Source organism: Melospiza georgiana, chromosome 5 (genome assembly GCF_028018845.1).
Source record: "Melospiza georgiana isolate bMelGeo1 chromosome 5, bMelGeo1.pri, whole genome shotgun sequence".
NCBI lineage: Eukaryota > Metazoa > Chordata > Aves > Passeriformes > Passerellidae > Melospiza > Melospiza georgiana.
Window position 1 is genome coordinate 28,079,876 of NC_080434.1, and position 26,445 is coordinate 28,106,320.

Genomic DNA, 26,445 nt, shown 5'->3' on the forward strand with positions numbered 1-26,445 from the left:
ACAAGAACTGGTGTCCTTTTATGGCTTTATTAGTTGAGGTTGGTGAGGGTGATAAATAGCTTATATGTGCACCCCTCTTTTCTTCACTGCTTCCCTTTGCATTCCTGTTACTCTCTATCAGGAGTGCACTGGTTCTTTGTAAGGAATATGTTAACTTTGTGCTTCTTAGGTCACAGCATCAGATCTTGCTTTGCTGACTGTGGTAAATTTTGACATGTTAAACTTTTTTTTTCTTCTGTCACAACCGGCTGTAATTCACTGAATTAATTTTGGAAATTGTTGGTGTTTTCCCTTTAGATTGTTCTACTAAAAGCTGCTGAAGGCAGAAAAACACCTTGTTTTTTAAGGCTTTGTGTCAGAAAGTGACAGGCTTACCTTTGCCTTTTCAGTTATGATTGTACTTGCTATTACAAATTAATAGTGTATTCAAGGAGAAATACTAAAAATAAATTATAGTCAGTAAAAAAATACCCCTTTTATTCCAAGGCACAGTCAATTTGAGTCCAAAATATGTCTGAAGTAACTGCAAGCTTTTTGGAAATAGAGTAACCAAAGCATTCAAAATTAGAATGGAGATTGATTTGGGAAATTAATTTCATGTTGATCTATTTATTGGGGAACATATTTTAAGTACAGTACAAACATTAATTAGAATTTTTGAATAAATGTTTTTATTTTGAAAGCTGTTTTCAGATGGATTAGTAGAGTAGCAAGTTTTAGTTAAGAGGACTGATTGCACATCTCATTTTTGGAAATATCTTTGGATATTTTGAAGCTCAGAATCATAGAATGATGGAATACCCTGAATTGAAAGGGATCCTCAAGGATCATCAAATCCAACTCCAGATTCCAAAGAGGGTAACCCAGAAATGTATCTGACTGTTGTCCTAATTTTTCTTGAATACTGACAGGCTTAGGACTATGACAGTGTCTCTAATTAGAATTAACTAATTTTATAATAGTCTTTTTAATTGCTGTTCTTGCATTATTGGGGGACTGAAAGAGTTGGAGAACTTCCGTTTTTGCTTAGTTGGGGCTTTTTCTGGATTGGTTTTGTGTCTTTTGTGTTTTGTTGGCTTTTTCTGAAAAGGTTTTTTTGCATTCATTATTGCCATGAAAGCACATTCACCTTTTTCTGTGTAGCTGTGGTATATCTTAATATGTAAGAAATACTTTGTAGCTTTTCAGTTGAAAGGCTAATGGAAAATAAAACAGATAGGGAGCAATTTTCTCAGTGTTTGAAAAAGAATGTTTCTGATTGGATAGTGGTATTGACTTAGAACTCTTGATGCATTTTTCTGACTACTGTCCTAATCTGTTCAGATTTTTGTCAATTTATATATCTAAAATTTAAGTAAGATGTTTTGCTTTTAGTTGGTAAAGAGGCTGAAGAAGCTTATGTGAACTTTTAATTTATTGCTGTCCTTGTAATTGTTGTTCATTGTCTTCAGAATTATTCAATATATTTGTTGCTTTAAGTACCATAAATAATACTAATAATATGGTATAACCAGTGTATATTATTTACATTGTATGACCAGTGTATATTATTTACACAGTTTAGAAAAACTAAAACTGCTTTCTTTCTGCACTTACCTGTTTTATTTTGACAGTCAAGCACATGCTGGCTCTGTAGGTGTGCTCTTAATTCTGCAGTATTTAAACGGTTTATTCCCTGTACTGATGGGTGTATTATGTTGAAGATATGTTAATTGTTAATTATATGTGTAATGGTTAATGTATTTTTACCTTCAAATATCAGTTATACGTTAAGGTATAACTGCTTTCAGTGTTTATATTCTTTTGTTCATTCCTTCTTTTTCCTTTGATCTCAATCTTTGTGATCCCTGCTTGAGTCGTGCTGAGTCTGCCTTGCCTTCAGACACAGGTTTTAAGGATCCTTGGACACAACCATGCAGTGTTTACCCCACACAAGGCTGATTGTATGGATTACATGAGTTTCTGGCTTCAGTGTGAGATGAAAGCTTAAAACTGAGCAGAGAAGATGGGGGCACTGGTTGGATGCTGAATGTTTTGTAGCAGTAGGATTTGCTCCTCTTAACCTTATGTAAAGGAGAAGCGGGATGTGAAAGACAGCTGAGCTTAAATACTAGAAATGTATTTCTAAGCAAAGTGATGTTAAGTTAGTCGCTCGCCTTTAAGAAGTCTGCTTTGAATTCCAGTCTTGTTCCATGAGTTGACAGATATCTTGTGTCTTGTGGCAGGTCCATATCTATTCTCTTGGCATGGCACTCTTTTGGGGAGCTGATCATGAAGTTCCTCAAAGTCAGGTAAGTTTAGATTTGGTTTTCTTCAACATTGTGACTTCAGACTTGATGTTGTTTGACTGACTCTGCATTTGAGTTTGCATTGCTGGGTGTCATACTGAGACACTAAGGAGTAAGATGCCTTTCCCAGAATTTTACAGAATGGATCAGGCTGGAAAGGACCACAGTGGGTCCAACCTGCCTGCCCAAGCAGGGTCATCCCAGAGCACATGGCACAAGATTGCATCCAGATGGTTCAGTGAGGGAGACTCCACAGCTTCTCTGGGCAGTCTGTTCCAGTCACTGCCCAGTACAGAAGTTTCCTTTCCCATATTTGGAGCTTTTTCTTGTGAAGTCTGGTGTTGTCTTGCAGGGAGAAGGTGCTGATAGCACGTTTGTGTTAGTTTCCATGAAGATACATCTGGGCTGGTCTATCCTGTAATGCCACAGGCTGAAAGACAGTGGTTTAATCTGCTGACAAAGGAGAAAATAAGTTGTTTTGGTTTAGGCTCATATAAAAATAAATATTGAAGTAACAATGTTGCTTTACACATAATAAACTTGTTCTCCACACTGCTGTAGATTCTGTGAGTCTGGATTTGGCACATATACATACTTACCTTTCACAATGGCCAAGAAAGGGTATGAATTTTGTGGAACAGGGAGTAGACTCTTGCTATTGATTTGTCAGTCAGTGCAGACACAGTTGCAGACTGCTTAGAGCTGAGTGTTATTGCTCAATGTGGTTATTTTACACACCCAGCAGAACTCTTAGACTGTCCTGCCAAAACTGACTGAAGATGAATGTGATTCATTATCTTCCTCAGTGCTCCTTCCCTGCCCCCAATTAAACTTTAAGAAGTGAATATCTAGAATAGTCAAAATAAGGTGAAATGCTTCTGAAAAAGCATTTAATGATGGACTTGCAGCTGTGGGTGAAGCAATTTGTGGTTTGGATTTAGGTTTGTTCCTACTAGTTGATGTTGATGCTATATATAAGAGTAAGGAAGAAAATTTTGAAAGACTTCAGCATTTTAGGCATTTAGTTCCTAATATTTTCTTTTACAGAGTGGTAGTTGGGATCTCAGTTGTACTTACCTGGAAGTAGTTGCCTGAATGCAGCTAAGTGAGGTAGAAAACTTTGGAGCTCTGGCTATTTAGGGTTACCTGGTCATAATGCCTACTGTGCCTGTCCCAAAATCCCTAGAGTTTTCTTAGATACCAGGGCTTTTATCTTTCTTTGCTCTCCTGTCTTGTAGGAGATGAAAGGAGCAGTATTCAGCAGTAGCAGGAGAGTGCCTTAAAGTAGGTGACTTAAAGAAGGGAGGTGTTGAGAGGAATGTAGGCGTAAATTTTAGTCCCTGTTTTCTTTATTTCTTTCTTTGGTGTCAAGAGTGTGGCAGCAGTTTCTCAGTAATATGGTGGGAAGGCATGCTCTACCTGCTAATGAAATAGTATTTCCCCAAAGACAATGTGGTGAGGGTATGCTTGGAAGAAATTTGCCTTTGGGACGTTGTCATGTGGATCCTGTGTCCTGTGGAGTTAGTGTTGGCAAAAGGACAATCTTGTGGATGGCATTACTATTGTGTATTAATTTGCATGTGCAAATTTTCCCTTTTTTTTTTTAAATATGTTTTCTGTATTTGTCTGCCTGTGTTGGTTAATGAGCTGCTTCTCTGCTGGAGTGTGGCTGAACAGGAGATTCATATCTTATTCACATACATGATTTTTATTATTAGTTAGTACTGATAAACAGATAGATGGGAAAAGCCTACATTAATTAAATCAGGGTGGTCCAGAATGCCTTTTTTATGGTTCACCTTAAGAGTGCTCACACAGGGAAGATTGAAAGATTGCAATTGTTGGAAGCACTCTGTGATGCAAAAAGCCTGACAGTGTTTGTACTTTGTGGGTGACCACCCACTTTGGGAGAGCTGCAGATCAGAAAGCTCAGGTCCCAAGTGCCTGAGAACAAGTGTTATCACTGACTGCTGCATACCCTGGGGAGGGATATTCCACCTTCAGGGTGCTGCATTCACTGAACAACAGGGAGAGCAGAAAGACATCTGGATTTATTTTTTTAGACTGTATGGGTGTTGTCCTGCAGTTATGAAGCTCTGCTTTGTTAAGCAGTGGCTTGGTTGTTTTATTCCTTCCTTTTTTGTTGATGCTGTTTGGTGATATCACTGGAATTTGGGACTTTGCTAACACATCTGCTGCAAAATATTGGAGAGGTGAGGAACTGCAGAAAATGACCACAGAGGATTGTACAAAATTATTGTTATGAGGTTTGAATTTTATATTTGTGAGCAGCAGAAGGGTCAAAATTAAGGATTAAAACTTCCTCTGAACCTTTTCCCTTTTGCTTTATTTTCACTTATTCATTCAGTGTTTGAAAAAGTATTTGGTGTCCTCACCTTGCAGATCAGGCAGCTTGTTTAGGCCAGGTTGTTGTAGAGTAGGGGTTGAATTCAGAGGCTGAATGCTTCTCTCCTGTTCTACAGCCACTATTTTTTCACCTCCCAGGTGGTGACTTTCAAACTGACACTCAGGTAATGTAGGCAACTAGTCTCATGAATAGTTAATGTGCTTTGTTGAGTGTCCTTTGTTTCTGAGAGACCCCCAAGTCACTGTTAAAACTGATTCTGGTTTGTCACTAGCCCATCAAGCTTGGAGACCACCTGAACAGCATCCTGCTGGGCATGTGTGAGGATGTCATTTACGCCCGCGTGTCTGTGCGGACCGTCCTGGATGCCTGCAGTGCCCACATAAGGAACAGCAACTGTGCCCCTTCCTTCTCCTATGTGAAGCAGTTGGTCAGGCTGGTTCTGGGAAGCCTGTCTGGGGTAAGTCTGTGTCAGCATCTGAGGCAACAATAGAGGTGAGCAGGAAGAGAGCTAAAGTGCTAATTCAGAGTCATTCTGCAGTCTTTCTTCCTCTTGTTTTGGTATGTTGCAATTTTGACAAGGATGAGTGATGAAAGGAGAGAACAGCTTCTGTCCCCATGTAGCAGTTTGTGCACTTGACAGTTCCTCCTGGAACATGCATTCATGAGTTTCTCAGGAAGTCATTTCGTGAACTTTCTTCATTGAAAAAAAAGTAGGGAGAAACAGGAGAACAAGGTGATGAACTGTAGGGCAAGGCTTAGACTTGTTGCTACTTGAAATGCTTCAGAAATGATTGTTGTAAGTTTACTTTAACTTGAAGTTATGCTTGACTTCTGGAGAGTTTCTTATTAACAGAAAGGAGGACTCTTTAGGCAGTGTGCCAATTCTCTTGCGCTTCCGCTCAGCTCTTGATTATGAGACTTGTGGAGGATTTTATTGTCTAAAAATGACCAAACTGTTTTTAGAAGTGAAAGAAATTGCATGAGCTCATCTTGCAAAGTTACTATTCCTGATGGGCAACTTCTCTCTTCACCTAAACCATTACAGCATAACTTCAGAATAGTTAAATAATTTTAAGTAAATCAAGGAAGACCATATATTGTCATAGAATCATAGAATGGTTTGGGTTAAAAGAGACCTTAAAGCTAGATGCAACCTCCCTGCCATGGTCAGGGATACCTTTTGCAAGACCAAATTGCTCAGAGCTCCATCCAGCCTGGCCTTGAACACTTCCAGGGAATGGGCATCCACAACTTCCTTGGGCAACCTGTGCCAGTGCCTCACCACCCTCACAGTAAAGAACTTCTTCCTAATAGCTAATCTAAATCTACTCTCAGTTTGAAGCCATTTTCCTTTGCCCTGTCACTACATGCCCTTGTAAATAGTTCCTTTCTGTCTTTCTTGTAGGGTCCCTTCAGGTACTGGAAGGTCATAATTAGGTCACCCTAAGCCTTTTCTTCTCCAGCCTGAACAACCCCAATTCCCTCAGCCTGTCCTCATAGGAGAGGTGCTCCATCCCTCTAATCAGCTTGGTGTCCTTTCTCTGGATTCTTTACAGCAGGTCCATGTAAATTAAAAATTGCTGTTTAGGGAGACAGCACTGAAATTCTTGAAAAATGTTTATTTGCTGATGCTTCCCTCACATTTTTTTAATAAAAAGGTAGGATCTAATTGTTAGATAGTTTCTTTATATATCTGGTTTGGAAATGCTTGCAAAAAGCAAGAGGTCCCTGCATTTGTCTAACATTTGACAGCAGCTGATTATGCCAGGCCTCCAGAAATAGTGCTGAGCCTGAGCTCCACAAAGCGTTGTCTAGCCTGTGAGGTATGTCTGTCAGTCCAGTGCTCCTCACTGTAGTGTCTGAAGTCTTGTGTAGTTGCCAAGTCTGTGGTTCAGTGAAATAAAAGGCTACAGGGCCTTCAGCAGTAAAATAAAGATCCAAATTTTAAATCAGGCCACAAGCTATAGAAACAGCCACTCTGAGTCATTATTCTCCAAGCTGTTGATGGCCATTTCAGGGTAGCAAGTTTTCTGCTTTCCCTCCTCTTGTTCTTGTCAGCAGGCTTCCAGGGAGTCTGGGGTTAGGGTGGCAGACTGATCTAGCCCAGCCTGCCCACGAAGTAACAGTGCTCCCAAGTACTTGTTCTGAAATCCAGTGCGGAGTTGAATCCAGCAAGTGTGCTCCCAGTCTCCTGTCCATGCTGTTGATGAAGGAGTGGGACTAGCAGTCATCCAGTGCTCAACCTTTGCTTATTTCCTCTGCCAGTGACCTTTTTAATTCTGAATGTGTCACTGCACTGGCTTTGCAAGAAGACAAGGAAAAAACCTAGCTGAACAGAACCAAGAGTTAACAGAGCAATGACAGCATAGCTGTGCTGCTAGGTTTTTGTGCACCTTAACCAGCCAGCCCTGCTGGTTTTAATGTTCAATGCTCTGTATGTGTATTGGAATTTTGTAACTTAACAAGAAAATTGTATAAATTGTATAAATAAGTTGCAGAGTGCAACTTATTATTCCAAGGTTGGCATGCTCTAATCTTGATGGGCCTCATCAAAGGCTCCTGGGGTCTTATCTCTGTAACTGGTCATTTGAAGCACAGCTGAGATGTCCCATTTGAATGTTTTCATTTGCCACGTTAATATGCTTTGTGAAGGGCAATATAGCCCCAGGCTGATTCAGTCTGTTTCATGTTAACTGAGTTGTATTGTAACTGTCAAGTCTGCTTGATTTCTCCTTCCCTCCTGCTGTCCAGGTTACACTCCCACTATATGGAAGGATCTCACTAAGAATATTTTGTTGTAACAAATAAACTCTTCTTTAAATGATTGTAGATGTGAAACTTTTTCCTAGGGAAGTTGTGATTTAAAAAAAATAAGGTTAAGTGAAAAGTTAGTGGGAGTAAAAGGAATGACACGTGAAAGGAATGTGCCTGAGGGGCTGAAGAGGCTGCTCACAAATGGGTGCATGTGACCTGGCATGTGCAGTCAGTCCTGTGAGGGTACAAGACAGTTCTTCCTGTTATGCAGAAAACTCCTCAGTAGAACTAGGCAAGTTCTAGTCATGCTGTAATCATGGAAGATGGTTTTTGTGTGCTGCTGTCCCTTCAGTTTGCTGTAGGGGTGGGATGTGTTTAAATTGTGAACTTAATTCATTCTTAGTGGAAAAAAGGTAGACCAAATGTGTAGTTAAATAAAGCACACACTGTTCAAATATGGATAATTCGAGGGGATGTCTCACTGATGAATCAGTTCTTTATTGAAAAGTTTGAACTCCCATTCTGCACTTACCTCTTTGACACTGACTAATATTGTGCATTTACATAAAAACAACGCTTGTTTCATACTAATATGAGCTCTCCCAACATTTTAACTTTGTTACTGCCTTTTTTTGCAGATGGATCAGCTGTCTTGTAATGGAGATAGAAAATTGCAGCCAGACAGGAGCCAGGCTATTCGGGAGAGGCTGAGGGGAAAAGGGCTTCCCACAGGTAAGTGCTTCATTACAGCCCTGGGGAAGACCAGGTTTGGGCAGATGTTGCAAACGAAGAAATCAAATAGAGGAGGACTTACTTACATTCACAGAACTCTGGTGGTTCAGTATCTAGCTAAAAGTTGGTGATGGTTTCAGGAAAATACTTGTCTTTTTTCAGTTCAGTCCTTATGGTGGGAACAGGTTTTAAAGGTTCTCAGCCAAATGTTTTGTTTCTGGAGAAAGGAGATTTTCAGCTGGAGGTTGGTCAGCTAGAGGAACAGGAAGCAGCTTTGCCTTGTCCTCTCTTTCCTGTGGACTCTGCTCCCTCATCATAGCTCCAATTGCACAAAACATCTCTTCCTGCATCCCAAGGAGCCCTAAACTCTTTTCCCTGCACACAAAGCTCTTTTGCTGCCTTTTTTTTTTTTCCTGAAGAGAAGTGGTATATATTCTATAACAGTTCTGCTTTGCTTTGATAGTGTGAGGTAGATATGGACGCCGGGTAGAGTTGTACTTTACTTCAGGGAAGTAAGGAAAGAGGAAACTGGGAGACCAGGGAGGAGACAGATGGTTGCTGTTGGAGGAAAAAGGATAAAGTGATATAGGTTGAATGCTGATGTTTGCCATGACTTTTTGTTGTTTAAGATCACAGATGTTGTTTAGGGTCATTGGCAGCATCAGCAGCATCAGCTTTGTGCTAGGCTTTTCAGGCAAGAGGATGTATTCTTCCAAAAGGCTGGTCTCTAATTTTTCTGGAAGAATTGTGGAGCTGAGCAGGAACATTTCATAAGGCATCAGCTTGGACCAGTCTAAGTCATTGCAACAAAGATATGTTGCTGATGTGCTCAAGTTGCTCCTCTGTTCTTTGGCTTTGTGTCAAGCAACAATGCAGTGAAAAGCAGGAACTGAAATAACCCATGAAGTTGTCAGTGACAATATGAACTGCAGAAATTAGACACAAGTCTGTCAAGGGATTGGTAGTCTTCATTTATTGAGATATGTATATAATTTTTTTTAAGATGTGGCTAGATTATGCTACTATTTGATATAAAACACTTATGGCAGTGGTTGTCAGCCCTTCCCTTACAGCACTGAGTGTTTTAGGAACAGTTTCTGGTACAAGCTGTTTCTTATTTTCTGGCACAAATTCGCTGTTTTGACAGCTTTCTCAGGGGCTTTGTTTTCTTACTGGTTCTTCTCTCTTTTTTTTTTTTTTTTTTTTTTTCCCCAGAATATTTCTCTAGCATTAGAGAGATCTTTTAGAAATACAGGGTTTGGGACTGGATCAATCTAGTTCCCTGGGTTCATAAACTGTGTCATCTGCCTTTTCTGAATTTCTTAAGAGCTTTCTTAAAATAAATTCTTTTCCTGGTTCCCACTAATTTTAAGGTTTGAACCAGAATCTTACTTTTCTGGTTGTGAATTTGTTAATTCTTTAACTCTATGCTTTCTAGTCTCCAGTGTTGTCCAATAAGCATCACTGTTTCTTTATACCCCTTTGTTCTTTTGCCAGTAGTACCCTATTCTGTATTTTTTTCAAGAACTTTGTTTAAGCATAATGCCTTAGTACCTCAAGTTTTTCATTTCTATGCCCTCTTTCCATCCCCTATTCTGCTTTTTATTCTGTAACCATAGTTAACTGTGTTTTGGTAATGATCAAAATATTTGTAAAGTTTTGGGGACATAGCAGGGTTGTCTTTCAAGTCTGTTCTCACTGCATTAGCAAACTCTGATTATTCTTTTCTTTGTTGTTGGTAGTTTTCTGTTCTCTAATACAACTGACCAGTCTTTTGCTGTTTTGTTATTCATTTTCGTAGAAAATCTTTAACTCTTTTTAAATGTTTGTGGTTTGAGGAGTTTTGTTTCTCTGACCATTTGTTTTCCTATCCCAACTGCATTTAAACTTTTCAGCAGATTTTTCTTTCTCCTGAAGTAATGCTTGTCCCCAGTGTCTTCATTATATCTTAACAAAAAACCTTTTGTTTTAGGTTCTACTGAATTTTGGAGATTGTTCTATTGACTCCAGCCAATATCTTTGTGGCTTTCTGGGTCAGCATCAGGGTGAATAAGATGTAATGTCTGAAACTTCCTCTGAGGACTCTGTCTTTAACTCAGAGGAAGTAGACTAGATGATCCAATTGCTGTTTTTTTACCATATTCTCTAACTTGAAAAAAATGTCATGGGTAGAATGTTTTTTCCTCTTATTCTTGGAGACTGAGTCCACTTGGCTCAGCTGCTGTCAATCAGTAAGTTTAACAGAGAGTTTTAAGCAACCTTGGTCAAAGTTACTTTCTGAAAGAAAAGTTCTCTTTTTAGGCAACTTCATACTATCTGAAGAGTTCTAATTTAATAGAATCTTTACTCAAATAATATTTGTGAAATGAGAGAACCTGACAACCCCCAGACTACAAAGCTGGCTGAATAGTCCTCGTCCCTTAACACCTGTTCCTGTGAAGCTCATTGAAAGTGCTTGCATGTGTAGAATGTTACAGAAAATGTGTGGCAGCCCAGGGAATAAATGTTTGTGCTTCACCCTTCCAGTGAAAACATTATATTATCTGCATAATTCCAAGCTTGGTCTGAAAGGTACAAGTTATTAATGAGATGCTCTTGAATACTTGATTTTTTTCTATTCTTTTCAAGATGAGCTGTCAATGAGCACAACTGCTTTTCACTCACCTTGTAGGCTTTATGATATTTTGATATTATGGTTCTGTCTTCCCCCCATCCCTAGAAGCAGAAAATATTTTTCATGTTTTCTGATATTTGAGTCTCTATTATCATTTTAAAAAATGGAAATCACTCATTCATTTGTTTTATATGTTGCCTGACCTGCTTCCACTCCAACATTTCCAATTTCTCTGTATCACTGTATTATTTATTTGTGGAACTAATTTTTCTTCTTTTCCTTAGAAGCTTTACTACCTTCTTAGCTTCTCCAAAACCTTTCCCAATTCTGCTTCTGTTATCAGTCAGTTTTCCTAGTATGCCTTAATAGCACCATCTTCTCTTTATTTTGATCTTTGATCCATTGCTTGATCTTCATTTTGCTGAGACCTCAGGGAATTGTAATATACAAAACAGAGCCCCTCAAATAACCAAACCAGTTCTTGCTGTTGTCAGTTCTGTTTTTACTGTCAGTTCTGATGTTAAGTTCACTGAGTCATGTATTTGGAAGTTAGTGAGGACCCAGTGAAATGGATGTCTGATACTAATGGGCAACAGCTTGCATTTGATTCAGGGAGATTCAGTGCTTGTTATTTCTTTTTCTGCAATGCTGTGCTGGTTTGCTGGTGCAAATTCAGTCAATAACAGCACAGTGCAGCTGCCCTGGGAGCACAGCTGCAAATTTCAGGAAAAGTGAGCTACAGAATGTAGTGCTGATCAAATATAATCTCATAATCTCATAAATTGAGGAGCCACAAGTAGAAGGCCAGATGAAGGTTTTAGAAAAATGTTACAATTTAAAAAAAAAGCCTACAAAACCAGAACTGCTGAGGAAGGCACAAAGTCCTTTTTCCCTGATTTGTCGCTGTGCTGTTCTGCTGCTGTTTGTAGCTGAAATAAATGCCTCTTAGTCCAGTTGCAAATTGGCAAACATTTAATAGGTCAGTAAGCTACTAAGAGACAATTACAGTTTTGAACCTTCATCTTTCTAATGAGTTAGAAGTTCTGTGAGTCATCTTTTACCCTTTTCTCTGGTTTAACTGCCTCTGAGAACACATTTTGGGTCAAGTTTAGCACTGGGATGATTGGAGGGAGCAAGGTTGGTGCACATAAGAATATGTATAACTTTCCTAGTCATTTCTCTAGTGTATTATTAGTAAAGTAAATACAGTGAGCAGCAATCTTTGCTGCAAAGGACAGAGGACTTGTCTCTTGAGTTGTTGTGAAAATCTTAGAATTCATGTTGAATAGAATAGCTGTCATATGGAGAAAAAAGCAGCATAAGGGGAATGTAATTTCTTGTGAACTTTATAGTATTGGAAAGTTACTTGGAGCGTGTAACTTAAATCGTGCTGCTAAGTCATGCTAAGTTCATGAACACAAGAGATGGTTCAGTAAGAGAGATGTGCTTCTCATTGGAGAGTAGCCAACTAATGCCTTAGATACTTGCAGTCTTTGTAAAATGATAAGATTTTTCCTTTATTTGAATTTCATTATTATTAGGATCAATTTTCTATACCATGTTAATCCACAATTATAATTGCCAGGACTTAATTTCAAAACATTTATCCTAAGTTAACAATATTTTCACCTCACATGTTTAAATCAAATATTTTGCTCACCTTATGTAACCAGCTTCGATATTTTCAGCTATTCATTTCCATCTCTTTGTCTTCAAGATAATTATTAAATTAATAAACAGCTTTGTGTTAATATTCTCCCCAGTTAATTTTTTTTTTGGTCTCTTCCATGACTCACTTTCTGTGGCTATCTTGGTGAATGAGTTTTACAGCAGGGTTGGCTGCAGAAGTAATTTATTGTAAATTAATATTACAGAATATTTGGTTTTAGTCAAGTCATATTCGGAACACAGTGTTTAGGAACTGACTGAGCCAGCAGAAATAAAAGCAGTAAGACCTGTCATGAGTCATCTGAACCAATGAGTTACTTAATTTTTGTACTTAAAAACGCCTTAGACCTCAAAAGAGTTCTTACATCAAGAATTATATGTGAAAGTTACTTAATTGGCTTCATAAAGTTCTTTTGGTGCAACAAAAGATTTAATAGCTGTCAAACTCTTCCAAACATAAAGCAAGAATTAATTTACTCTGTTACTCTTTGCCACAATTTATCTTCGAAAAGGATGTTTCAAAGATAAATGTTATGGCTATTTAATGCTCACTTGAAATCTCCCTAACTTGTACTTGCCTGGAAACCTGCTTCCCAGCCATCAAATACCTGAAATTGTGCACCTTGTGTGTTTGTTTGCAAAGTTCTAATTTAAGTTGATGATCCATCACCACCAAGGGCAGATCTTTGCTGGAGATATTTCATCTTCTAAAGGGATGCAGCTAATAGGTGTTTTGGCTTTCCTGCCATGAGGATCCCTGATTTTAACTTGACTTTTACAATGTGGTAAACTGTCGCAAGTCCAATTCATATATTATAATATTACAGTTGTATTCTGACCTTTTTCTCTGCCAAAAATATGTGCCACATGAATGAAGGCTTGAATATCATTTCGATTCACCTTAACTGTACACAATAGGAAATATTTGGAAATAGTGATTAAAATTGTGAATGTTGGTCAACTCCCTGTTTAATTAGACTGTATGCACTATCAGGTGTAACAAAAATGGTAGGTGTTGTAAATTGAATGAAAAATGCTAAGTGCAACTGCTTTTAAGTTTAACAATGTTTTACTGTTTGATTAGTACTCTCTATAATATCAACAAAAAACTCAAATAAATGAAAATGTACCCTTTTTGCTCTTGATCCAAGGAAGCTGACTGCGTATTATGTTTTCATTCCTGATCTGGGTGAAAATACAACTTTTGGTCTATAAAGAAACACTTGATGGTGATTACCTCCATGTGCAAACTGAAGTAGCTTAAACATTATCTTGATAAATGCAAACACACAGACTTAAATTATCAAAAACTGCAGCACAAACTTCTTTCCATTTGCTTGAAAGTCTGTCATCTGTAAATCTGTTAAATATACTATTTTTACTTTTTTCTTTATTTCCCCTGACTCCTCAGTTCCAGAAAAAAAAAAAAGAACTGAGTAGGTGGAGAATAACTTCCAGAGTTCAGCAAAACCAAATGAAAGCCAGATGAAGATTTCTTGTTGAAAGAAAAAAAAAAATTTATTCTTTTTCACTTCTAAAGCTATTCCTGTTTTCTTCCAATAAGTGTTTCTGTTTTCATCTAGTAGTACTGGTGGTTGGCATTGGTGGAGATCTTTAAATTTAGGTATAATTTCTCCAGGTATAGGGAGCTTTCAGTCTGGTGCTACTGGAAATGTTTCCAGAGCAGTGCTGAGGACAAACTCAGAACTTTGAAGCCAAAACAAGAGCAGACGCAAGGATCAGTGAGGAAACCAATCTAGAGATGCCAAATGCTGTCTCTGAGCAGAAAAGCTGCTGTATCAATGAGCTTCTCTTGGGATACACAAAAATCCAGAAAGGGAGAGTAGCTAGGTGGATGTTCTCCCTACTTGGTTGAGAAATGTACCCAAAAAACCCTGACCCATAAAGCTGAGTGGGAAAGAGGAATGGTTGCCTTTTCTTGCAGAGGTGCCTAGGAAGGGAAGAGGTAAAATGTTGCATTTATGAAATATGAAGTGCTGCTTGGCAAAGCTCACTACCACTGTTCTGAAAAAGATTCCTGGTCTTTTGAGCTCTTTGGTGTTTTTTGATAGAAGAGCTGTCAGTCCAAAGCAGAATGCAAATTTTTATGTAGGATTTATAATTTGGCAATTACATATAGTGCTTTCAACAATCCTTGTGTCCAGTTCAATTCTTCCTTCACAGAGAATACATTGTTTAGGAATATTTCCGTCTGAAACTTGGATTTTTCTCAACAATTTAGAAGGGAAAAGAAAAGAGGGGGTGCCATTCCTAGCAGTCAACCCACAGGCCACATCTGGCTTTGTTGTCTTCTGTTTGGCTTTTAGCCTGCTCCAAAGGGATTGCAAACCCAACTCCTCCATCAGCTACCCACTCATATTTTAGAAACTAACCGCATTGTCTGGGGAGAAAGAGGTTTTTTCTATTACTTTGTTTTCTGCACAAAGATGGTGTGGGAGATGTTTTTTAAACTCCCGTATAATAATTTCCTCTCTTGAGACCTTCCAGTCTGGCAGAGATGGTGTGTGTGGTGTTCTCATGCACATGTGGGCAGTCTTTCCCTGCTCCCCCTGCCAGCCCCTCTTCCTAACCACCCCCCACTCCCATATGTGTGCATCTATGTACATCCACAAGTCAAAATCCATAACAGAGTTGTTCTGTTTTGTGCAAACTAAAGGAAGAGGCAGGCAGAAAGACTTTAAAGAAAATTGAGTTGGGTTTAGGCAGCAAAAACAGATAGACAGTGTGTGATAGTACCAACAGTATTTGTGCTTACTTAATATTAATTGCCTGTATGATCAGGCTGGTACACAAGTAATAGCAGACAGACTGGATTTAGTTAGACAACAGCTCTCTCTCAGAGGAAAATCAACCAGATGACTGTCAGCCTGAGTGAAAGATGGTCTGTGAATGACACTGGTGTAAAAGGGTGTAGATACATTCATAGCTGGAAACACCAAAGGAAGAAGGAAGCAGATCTATGGTTATTTACCAAATGTAGCATCTGGCAGTTGACGGTGTATGTGGAAAACTGGAGTTTCATTTTAGCACCACAAGGGAATTTAATCATGAACTCCTGGTGATTAATTGCTATTTTTATTGTATATGTTCCCTCACTATATATTATACACTGGAATCATACAGTTACTGTAATTGCATTTGAATTATTTACAGTAATTATAAATAATTGCACTAATGTAACATCAAGTGGAGGATAAACACCTGAGGGCGATATGAGGAATCAAGAACCCATACACTCTTCAAATGAGCAAGGAGGAGAGTCTAGTGCAACAGAGAAGGAACTGGGGAAGGGGAAAGTATTCCTTTTGAAGTTGCTTAATGCTGCAGCATTTTAATATCTTAATTGCCAATGGCTTGTTCTGTCACCCTCACTGACAAACAGGGAGGCACTGCTCTGTCCTGTCGCACACCTGGGTAACTGAAGCCTGGAGTATCTCTGTGTGGTCTCAGGTGGTGTAATTAATGTCTCCAGTCGAGCCAAGATACTTGGGATAGGTCTCCAGAGTTTTCACTACAAATACAAACTTTTTTTTTTTTTTTTAAAGGGGAAGGTCGTAGAATGAGTGTTGCATAATAAGGACATACAAGTTCCCTTATGCAGGTTCCTTTTGATCATTAGTTAGATATTTATTCCTTATATATAGATTTTTGCTAGTGATGCTTTCCTTCACTTTTCCACACATTTGATTATAAAAGCTGGGGAGGGGAGGGGAAAGCTGAAGAATAAATCACATATTGACTTACGAATTTGGACTTGAGCATGCCATTCAACTGAAAAGCCACGTGTTTAAGAAGGAATATTATTCCAGTCTGCTCTGTTTTGGAGGTGTACTGTTTTTTTGAATCTGGATACATGAGCCTTGTGCTGAAAGAGACTTCTTGCAGTCATTTAGGACTCTTGATCCAAGTAGTGCCGAGGTAGTGGAGGAAGTCCAGGATTAAAAAAAGTGAAAATACCTTAATAGTTGATCGTGTGACTTACAAAGTCTATAATAGTACTTCAAAAAAGGAAGAAGGGATGAGGACAGATTTACCTTATTAAAAACAGAAATATTGGCTTGGACTGATTGCCTAATCCAATTTTACTACTGGTATTTGCACTTGAGTTACTTCTGTGTTGAGAAGTCTTGCCCTTGATCCCTCTTTGCTCTGGTGCTAAAAGCAGCACACAGTTTTGGCTGGGATAAAGTACAGGTCTCAAAGTTCTCTATTGATGCTTTGTTTCAGTTTGCCATCTCAAGATACCCAGGCTGTGCACTCCTTGCCCTAAAGTCTCATTTTTTCCGCTTCTCTGAGGATGATTTTTAACCAGCTCATGTTGGCACTGTCAGTCAGTTTGGGCAGAGCTTGTTGAAACAACGTCATGTAGAGAGGGATGGGTTTTGCAGAGGTGGGAAGAATTGGCAAGGCTGATAAAAAGCAGAAGTGGCAATGGGGAGAGTAATAAAGGACAGATGAAAGACTTCCAAGAGAATTTTACAGTCTCAAGCCTGAATGTTGAGGCCAGCTGTACATTCATTTTGGTACTATGTAGAAATCTCTCCCTGACTGCAGATCTGAGTGGATCTGAGTTAGACCTGTAGAGTGGAAGAGCAGTGTGGAAGTGGAACACCTCCTGCACTACTTCATGGCAGGACAGCTCATCTCCTGCCTCATTATGCCCTTGGCTGTCTGAGTGGCAAAGCTGTAGCCATGAGCACTTCCCTAGCCACTGTCTATGAGACAGTGCTTGTGGCCTTCACTTTTCTTGTGGGAGGAGGCCCAATGGGTGGGAAGTAGAGAGCATCTCTGGCGTGCTCAGGCAAAGGAACTTGGGTCTTCAGTGCTTCTGTGCAGACAGGAAATAGCTTCTGGTATATCCAATTCACAGCTTTGGTGAGGAGGATGCTCCTTGCCCCCAGCACTCTTTTTCACTGACAGGGCTCTGTAGCTGCAGTTCTCACCAGCCCACAGCAAGAGAGGGTTGTGTCTCTGGAATGCTGTGGTGAGGATACCCACAGGTGCCAAAAGTACCTTGTGACTCTTTGCATTCGATCCTGCAACAGGATCGGTGTGCAGAGACCTAAATGATCTTTTGAAGCAGGAATGTTCTTCTGAGTCATGACTGATGCTGTAGCGAGTAATCCTGCGTGCATAGCTGTGGTAGTGCATAGGAGTTGCAGCTGCCTGCTTCTCTTGGTTTTTTTCTGCTTTGTTTGCCTTTGTTTTGTTCAGTAAGGACCCTGGATGTAAATGCTTTCAGTGTTAAAGAAGTGGGTGTTTGGGGTTTTTTTACAGTGTGTAGAGGAGGTTGTTTTGGTTTTTTCTGGCCTAAAATTATCCTGGAACTCTCATTACTGGGGAGGATTCTCAAAGCTCCTTTTGATTTGTGTTCCTGTTGGCCTTCTTAAAAAGCCAACTGCAGTGTTTAGTTTTTTGTCTCACAAATGACTGAGTTAAAATCCTCAGGAATGTTTGTCCTTGGTGCATGTACATGAATGTGAAGTACATGTTTGCAGAGTGGGTACAATCCCTCTGCTTTAGATGGGTAGTGGGAACTCCACAATGAACACTTATTTTTAAAAGGCTTTTTTGTGTGTGAATTATACATAGTTCACCAGCCTTAGGATGATATATAGTCTGAGAATAAGGTAATAATGTAATATTTACTTGACCACAAAGATAATTATGTTTAGTTTCATATTAAAGCTATCTTTGTAAAATACAAAATGAGGCATCAGATCCTTTTAGAAGATTAGTGTGTTCTCACTGGCAAAAGTGTTATTTATTTTCTTGGCTAGAGCATGTGGGAATTGTGTGTGATTTCTTACAGGACACCTTTAGACAATCCGAACCCTAACATTTTATCATCATGTGTTTGCATGGTGGTAGGAAGCAAGGGACTACTTGGCTGCATTCGGCTTGAGTCTTGCTGGTTTTGATTGTTAGTTAAATATCACAGAAATAAAAACTACAAACAAAAAGCACAGCCCTTCTTGAAGAAGCATATCAGAGTTGAAAGATGTTTACACCTTTAAAAGCCATAAGCTTTTAAAGCATTAGTGACTACATTTCCAAGCATTCTGTGAAATTCTGTTTGGAAGGATAACACTCTAGATAAAGATCATCAGGAGCCTGCTGTGCAAGTGGGGCAGTTAATTTCAATCGATGCAGGCAGGACTGTGTAGCATTCTTTAAGAGTAGTAGATACAGCACAGGGATTACTTTGTACTCATGACTGCTGGCTTTTGCAGTGAAATCTTCAAGGCTGCTCCTTCTTAAAGAATGTACATGGGAATATCACCATAAAGATGGAGCTAGCTCTAAGGAAGGCATCAGTCACATGCCATGCTGACTCCACCTGGGAAAAAACTTCTTGGTTACCATGATATGATATTCTTCAGAGACCACATATTTCATTGATATGGTTCCACCTCTGGCAGTTTCTTTTATTCTGGAAGTAATTTCATGAGAAGGGAGAAGGAGAAACGAAACTTCCTAAGTATTGGCAGATCTATCTATTAGTGAAACTCAAAGGGTGCAGACTCATAGAATCATTTTAACCCTGGAATCTTTGTTGGTTTCAGAGTATTTGCCAGGAGATACTGTAGTCACCAAAATTAGTCATTAGAGGAAGATCCAGGATTTTTATAATTCCTAAGTACACAGTCATTCTTTTCTTGCTGCTGACTCTATTGCAGGGCATCTGTAAATCTGTAGAACAGACCTGGACTTGTTATTAAAACCTGTAGGCGGTGTATTTGGGTGTGAGAGGAATGGCTGATTTCAGATTGATTATTAAGTAGTATTTTTGGTGATAGTCCAGGCTATTTTGAAAGCGAAACTAATGAGAAAACAACTTTCAGCAAGTATGTGACAGTTTGGGGGTTTTTACTGTTAATACAGAATTCTAACAGGCCTTATTTTTTTCTTGAGCTTTTTAGAAATAAAAGAAATAAAATGGCCATTATGTATTAAGCATTTGTATTTCTGTCTTTGTTGACTGAGGGAGCAGCCTTCTCAATGCTTTGTGTGGCAAAACCAATGCCCAAGCGTGTGTTCATCATACACTCTGACTAATTTGTGTTGGACTCCTGTGTATTAGGTAGAAAATTACATGTATGAAATGTCTCCTCATTCCAGGAAAACCACTGACGGTTGATGCGCCTGATGGACACAGAGCTCACTTCTCTCAACAGACCACCCTTAACAAAGGACTTAGCAAGTCTATGGGATTTCTGTCCATCAGAGGAACACGAGACGAGGAAGAGTTTTTCCAGGGCATTTCTGCAGATTACAGTTCGGGTCAGGAAGATGTTTTCTGTCCTCATAGGTGTAAAACCAATGAGCTTGAGAAAAAAGGTCACCTTCACACAGATGTCCCTCCCAAACGGAAAATATGGGCTTCTTCCACAGATTTGCTTTGCTCTACTGACAAGGCAGCTGAGAGGGACCATGCTGGAGGCCCTCACAGGCACAGCCATCAGGGTGAAACATTTACAGTAAGGACTTCTACTGCTGCCAGGAACAAGGAAGCAAGGTACTCTGATGGGAGCATAGCACTGGATGTCTTCGGACCACAGAAACTGGACCAAACACGCCACATGCCTGAGACATCAACTTCTGCAGCAATATCAAGTGCCTTTGACAGGATAAGAGAGAGACAGAAGAAGTTGCAGCTTCTGAGGGAAGCTATGAATGTAGAAGGTTAGTGAAGCTTTGATTTTCTCAGTGTTCCACTCATCAAACAAAGATTTCTCATTATTCTAAAGTTGAGGTCTCTTGTTGCAGCTCTTGAAACAGCCGAGGGCTTTGCTTCATCTTTTTTTACATGAAGTGAAGTCAGTAATCTGTTGTCAATGAAGATAAATTGGTTGTCCAGGTTGCTCACTCAGAATAGTTGATCTCTAACCAGTATCAAGCTCATCAATTACAATTAGGAAAAAAAAAAAGCTGGTAACAGCCAATTGTCAAGCAATTTTCCTTAAAGGAAAATTCTCATCTCCAGCTATTAGAGATGGATTTATGCCCCTGAGGAAAGGCAGAATTTCATCTCCAGATCTCTGTTTTTGTGCTGTATAACTCTGGACTTAAGCCCTTAAATATGAATTTTTTTTGGCCTTGTGTTCAGATCTTCACTTCAGTGGGAGCGCTTCACACAAGTTCCATCAGTTTATTAAAAAATGCATGGGGGAGGAACAAGTCTTTGTAATTGTTGTGGGTAAAGTTATAAAATTACCTTGATGCAGAACCTTCTGGAACTGGAACTACATGTTTTATTTTCTTTGGTTTTGTGGGGTGATTTTCAGGGACTGTAAGTTTGAGACCGTTGGATAGAAACGGAGAGCAGAGCTGGATCCTGCTTGTGCTGGGCCAGAAAGCCTCACTTGGTCATCCAAGGTGTGTGCTGCAAGAGCTGTATGTATAGAGCTGGCTCAGGCATTTACTCAAAAACTGGTGAGTTAGCCTGCCTGTTGTGTGACAGGAGTAACTGGGAAAACACACCCTACCTTGACTTCCTTCTTCTGCCTGAGATGTAAACACCTCCATATTAAGGAGAGAGGATAAAGCCTTTTGTCAAGGTTGAGTTTCTGAAAATGCCTGCTCATGCCCTTTATAGCCAGCTTGGGACATGCTTGTATTGCAATTAGCACGGGAAGCTGATCCTCTCCTGTGCATGTGAGCCTTTTGTTCCAGAAAGGAGGAGTGATACTGAAATGGCATTGGCAGGTTAAAAAGCTGCTGTGATTTCTGTACAGCTGGAGTTCTCCTGTGCTATCAGATCAGCATCTTCCAATGAGGAGATGAGGGTCACGTTATCACTGAAGAAATGAACACAGATGAAAGCAACACTGTAGAGTTACCATTGTTTATCTTTATAGAAGTTTATTATCTGTTGTTATCTATCAGGATGTCTGATGAGGGAAGCTTGGTTGGCTTTGGTTTAAGATGAAATCAAATCAAATCAAATCATGGACCCTGAAATCAACAGGGTCCATCTCAAGTTTATGAGTCAACTGGGATCGCTGGGGATAGGCAGCTGACAGAGTTTAAGAGGAGGCCACTCCCAGCATTGGGAAAGCTCAATAGCCTTGTTGTTCAGGAGTGCAGCTTTGTGCAGGTTTGTGTTGCATAAGAGCAAAACCAAAAGCATGGCCAAACCCATTGATGAGCAATGGCTTTATCATTCTCATTCGGGCAGATTGGGAGATGGCAGAAAACAAAACATGCCCGTGCCTTGCAAACTGAGATTGGTCAGATGTGTGAAACTACTCAATTCATAAGGGGAATGGGTGAAAGTGCAGTCAAAGTAAACTGGGGAATGGGCCTTAATAGTCACAGAGGCTGAGTGACAAACTTGTACAGGGGAGACTGAGGCAGTAGCCAATGATTCACTGCCCATCCTTCTGAATTACTTGCTAGGAAAAAAGTAAAGACACTTTCTCAACAGGTAGCTGAGTTTCGGAGTTTTCTATTTTCAAGGAAGGTGTGTTTCACTCTTGAAGGTGGAAGTGTGTGCTTTACTGTTATATTTTAGGCTCTCAATTGTTCAATTTCTTTGGTCAGTTAACTACTTAAAGAAAATCTTTTGAACCAGAAACTAGTTGTGAATGTGAATTTTTAATGAGCCAGTTTAAAGGAGTATTCTAGGAAGATGGATGATGAATGCTTTTTCATATAGGAGTTAGCTGCTGTTATGTCTTTTAGGGCTTGAGAAACCAGACTGGAAGTATCTATTCTGCCTTAGCAAGCAAATTCACCTAAGTCTTAATACATAAAGTTTGCTGGTCTGTTAAGACTTCTTTCCCTTTTCATTTTTTTGTTCCATACTGATCCTCATCTTGCATTTTTTTACATGAGACATGTCTCTTAAGATTTTTTGTAAAAAGTCTATTGCCAGTTTCATCTGTCAAAGAAATGAAAAATACAGTCTTGAGTTTTTGTGTTACTGTTGTATGTAATTTTGAAGTACTTAGTAGGTAGACAGATATTTCCACATTCAACACTATCAAGTGTCAATGTGTGTGGAATTACTCTTCTGACCAGAGCAGCTGAGAGGCATGAGTGAAAAAGAGAGAAGGAGAATAACTAACTTCAAAAGTTCATGCACTTTGGGATAAGAGTTCAGTTCAGTTTGGAGGGGGAGGAATGGGCAAGGAGTCACGGGAAACAGGGTTATGGTTGGGCAGCAGAGGAGAGACAATCTGCCTTCTCTTTGGTAGGTCTGGGGATATTTTCAGTTCAGTTGAGCCCAGGTCTAGGTTACAGCTAAGCCTGTGTAAATTTTATTAAGCCTCTGCTTTTGGCTGTATGCATTGTTTTTCCATTTTTGAATTGTGAAGTGACATTGGACTCTCTGTGAGTTGAATTTGGCGAGATAAAACTTCCCTCCTCAAACTACAAAGGAATTTAAGTGACATATGGCTTATTTTTCTTTACCTTACTTTGGGTTAAGCTGGAAAACTTTTCTGCTTTTCATAAAACCTTAAGGAGCTGACTGCCTTGGAAAAAGAACATGTTCTTATGCACAGGCTCTGGTTTGCCAAGCTTTCACTCAGAACAGATTTTTACAATCTAAATTATAAACTCATGAAAAGCAGAGTTTATAGTGGAAAGAATGACAGAGCTTTAATTACAGCTGTGCTATGGTACTTTGTAGTGAGCTGCAGACCATCTAAATTGCACTATAATATACTATTACAACATTTCAGATTTAGCCTCAAAAGGCTTCCAAGGACCATGTCCTTGTGACTGCCTTGCTCTTGAACTTGCTGGCTTATGTTAATCTGCTGTACAGTTTCAGGGTTGAGGTTGTTTATCTCTTCTATACTGAAGATGATTGTTTATGATTAGGTGCCATTTAGCCAGATGGGGCAAGGCCAAGTGTCTGCTATTTGACTTATGGTGTAGCCAATTCTGATCACTAATAAGAGACTCTAAAAATATGTGTTAATTTTGCCAAGACAATAAGTTCTTCGCCTTTGCCCTTTTCTTCATTCTTGTTTTGTTATGGAGGTTTTGTGACCTTAGAATTTATTAGAGTTAAGAAGTTGTTAGGTGTTAAACCCAAACATCTTACCTGTACCCAGAGAGCAGGTTTTGTTTTTAGTGTTCTTTTGAAATCAGAAATTGTTGCCTGGCACCTGCTGATAGTGTCCTATTTCTTTCAGAGAGAAAATAACAATCTTTTACATTTTGCAAGCTTGCATTGCAGCTCAAGAGTGTGAAGGTGTCATCTGTTCCCCCATGCTCCAGGTTTTTTTGCCTTCTCTCCCACCAAACTGTATCTCCTGACGCTTGTCAAGTGTACACACACTCAAGTTTTCCTATCCTAGGCCTGCCTGCCAATGGCTCAGTAGCAAGGCACAAGGCTGTCAGAGGGTAATGGTAGCCTTGTCTGAACCTCTCCTTTTGCTTAGGCAGCTCCTCCCCCCACTCTTTGTTTTGAGTGAATGCATAATTCAAAGTGAAAGGATTTATGTGTTACTTGAGTGAATGAGTATCCTTTTTTACTTTTTTTTAAACACAGTGTTGTTTATGAGGATGTTGTGAGATACATGAGGGAGCATAAAGCTTGCCCATGCCCTTGCGGAATACAGGAGAACAAAACCAGAGCAGTAATATAGCTGGCTGTGGGTTGAAATAGCATACAGGGCAAAAAAAGATGGGAGGATACTGAAAAAGTTGATCTTGCCGAAGTTCTGGAATGCTGAATCCAGGGGTGGGGAAATGGGGGTGGTTTGGGAAAATTCTCAAGCCTTTGCTAAATGTTTTTGCAGTTGGGAACCATGTGAATTCCAGACCCACAAGTTGTGTTTCTTCCTCTCTATTTCTACCTTTATTTTTTTTCCTACAAAAAACCCCGATTATTAAGTCCTCAGATTTTATGGTTTTTGTCCAATTATTGTTCTTGCTTCATAGAGTCAGCAGGAAGTGGCAGTAATAGTCTATATTTCTAGAGAAGAGTCTTTTCCTCCTAAGTCTTCTTCCATGTGTTTATCTCATGAAACTTCTCATTAGCCACCTTGAAGACTCATTTGGACCCCATTTATGAATTTTCCATGTTATGACAGCCTGTGTTTAGCTGGGAAGGTTGCAGTTAAAGATTACAGTTACGGATACTCTAAAGGCCTGGATTTTAGGCACTCTCTTCGTTTAAAGGTGCATTTTTGAATAAGGGAAAATTTCTGCAGGTAATCAGGTAGCTGTTGGTAGCAAATGTATCCCAGTTGATTAAGCCCTAGAAGTTTGAATTTGGGAATTTCTGTAGAACTGGGTTAAATGGGAGATTTGATTTAGGGGGGGAAAAGTGCATAGTTGCATTACAAACTTAGCACTGTGACATCATTGAAGTGCACATACTTCCTTTTTCTCTTGAATTCTGTGTTCTGGGTTTCTGAGTTCACTGTGGGCCATTCCAGTCATGCACAATGGCACATCTGTTTGCACGTGAAGGCAAAGGAAGGGGCAGTTTGCACATGTCTCGGTGGTGCTGCAGTGTGATTTAAATTCATTTGTGACAAAATAGATTCTCATGTGGTTGGTGTGTCCAGTAGAACAATATTCAGAAATAATTTTAATGAATCTGAGAGGTAGGATAATGGACTGATGCTATTTTGGTTAGAGAACTCCAGCTGTTGATTTTACTGGGACAAGAGATGCTGGCTTTTCAAGGAAGAAAGTATTTGTGGGATATCTGTAAAATACAAGTACTATGGCATCAGCAGCTATTACTTTGTTTTGAGTTTCACAGCTTAACATTGGGTAGTAAACCAGCTCTAACAATTGCATAATTGCACAGCAGAATGGCATCTGCTTTATCTCATCTATCGAGCTTTCAGCAGCTCACACAATCTGAGATTGTCAATTTCTAGTCAATACATTGCATTCTCAGTTGGATAAAACATTTAAATTAAAACAGGCAAACAACTTCGTTGGACAAACTCTGTCTGGGCCTGTGTTAGTTTACATACCTTATCCCAATGGCATGATCCAGATCCAGAAAACAGGGGTGTCTCTCTAAATACAGGGCTCTTGAGTTCCTACCAGACCTTTGTGCTGTTATTGTTAATCTCTCTGTTTTACTTTCCAGCCTAGCACTAGAGATGTGAGTTCTCTGCAGTTTTCCAAGGCTACATTTTTCTACATTAGATTACATCTAATCTAAGGTACATTAGGTCCTGCCAGGCCCTCAGCACCAGATGGAGCTCCCTGGGGGATGCCTGGGTAGCTGCTGACTTGGACTGCATGTGCAGTACAGCTTTCTCATGTGGAATGTGAGTGGTGGAGACCTTGCAAGTTAGAATGAGCCTGCCCCCCTGGAAGTCTGAATGGGATAGCTTCCTTTGTCAGTTGTTGGATGTGGATCCCTACCAGGAATTTGAACTGGATCTCGATGTCCTTCCTGTTAAACCTATACTGGCTTGAATAAGATAGTTCAAGTTTTCTTAGATGAAAAGAGAAAAAGGAAAAGCAAACATGAAGCTCCTTTATTGATTTAACTCATGGGAAAAGAAGTGAGTCCCAGCTTCTCCTGAAGGACAGTTAATGTGTTTTAAGTGGTGTTATAGTACTACTCTCCTGTAATAGGCACCCACCAGCAAACTTCAAAGGGCAAACGAGAGCTCTCTCCCTGTCACGAAACCGTCAGTTTAATTCTGCTGCCTTCTCTGTGCCGCCAGAAATAATTCTGTAATGATGTGTATTTGAAAACCTGGGTATCTGATGTGACTGGTGTTCAGGATAATGAAATTCCAAGCTGAATGTGGTTCTCTGATTTCTGTTGAAGTTGGCTGAAGTGAGGCTCTCTGTTAGTGACTTGTCTGGGCTTGCGGGTCTCGCCTTGTGTAAATAGCGTGTTTTGTTATTTCATGCTGCACGATGTGCCTGGGAGGTTAGGCTCTGCTGGTTTTGATAGGGAACTTGAAAAAGCACAAAGACAGACTCTCCAACTTGTAATGCATCATCTACCTTTGCATCATGCTTATTTCACTTGTTAGTACAAATTCTGTATATTCATT

The 26,445-nt window shown here is 39.6% G+C and overlaps 1 protein-coding gene across 2 annotated transcripts in view; it reads left to right on the forward strand.

The window, feature by feature from the left end:
* The window catches only part of PTPN13 (protein tyrosine phosphatase non-receptor type 13), an 86,494-nt gene that overhangs the window by 9,332 nt on the left and 50,717 nt on the right, over positions 1-26,445 (forward strand). For both annotated transcript variants that reach the window (XM_058024539.1, XM_058024540.1), the window contains exons 3-6: positions 2,226-2,291; positions 4,928-5,113; positions 8,049-8,142; positions 19,568-20,131. In XM_058024539.1, the coding sequence (XP_057880522.1) occupies positions 2,226-2,291; positions 4,928-5,113; positions 8,049-8,142; positions 19,568-20,131 (910 nt within the window). The remainder of the gene's footprint in view (positions 1-2,225; positions 2,292-4,927; positions 5,114-8,048; positions 8,143-19,567; positions 20,132-26,445) is intronic.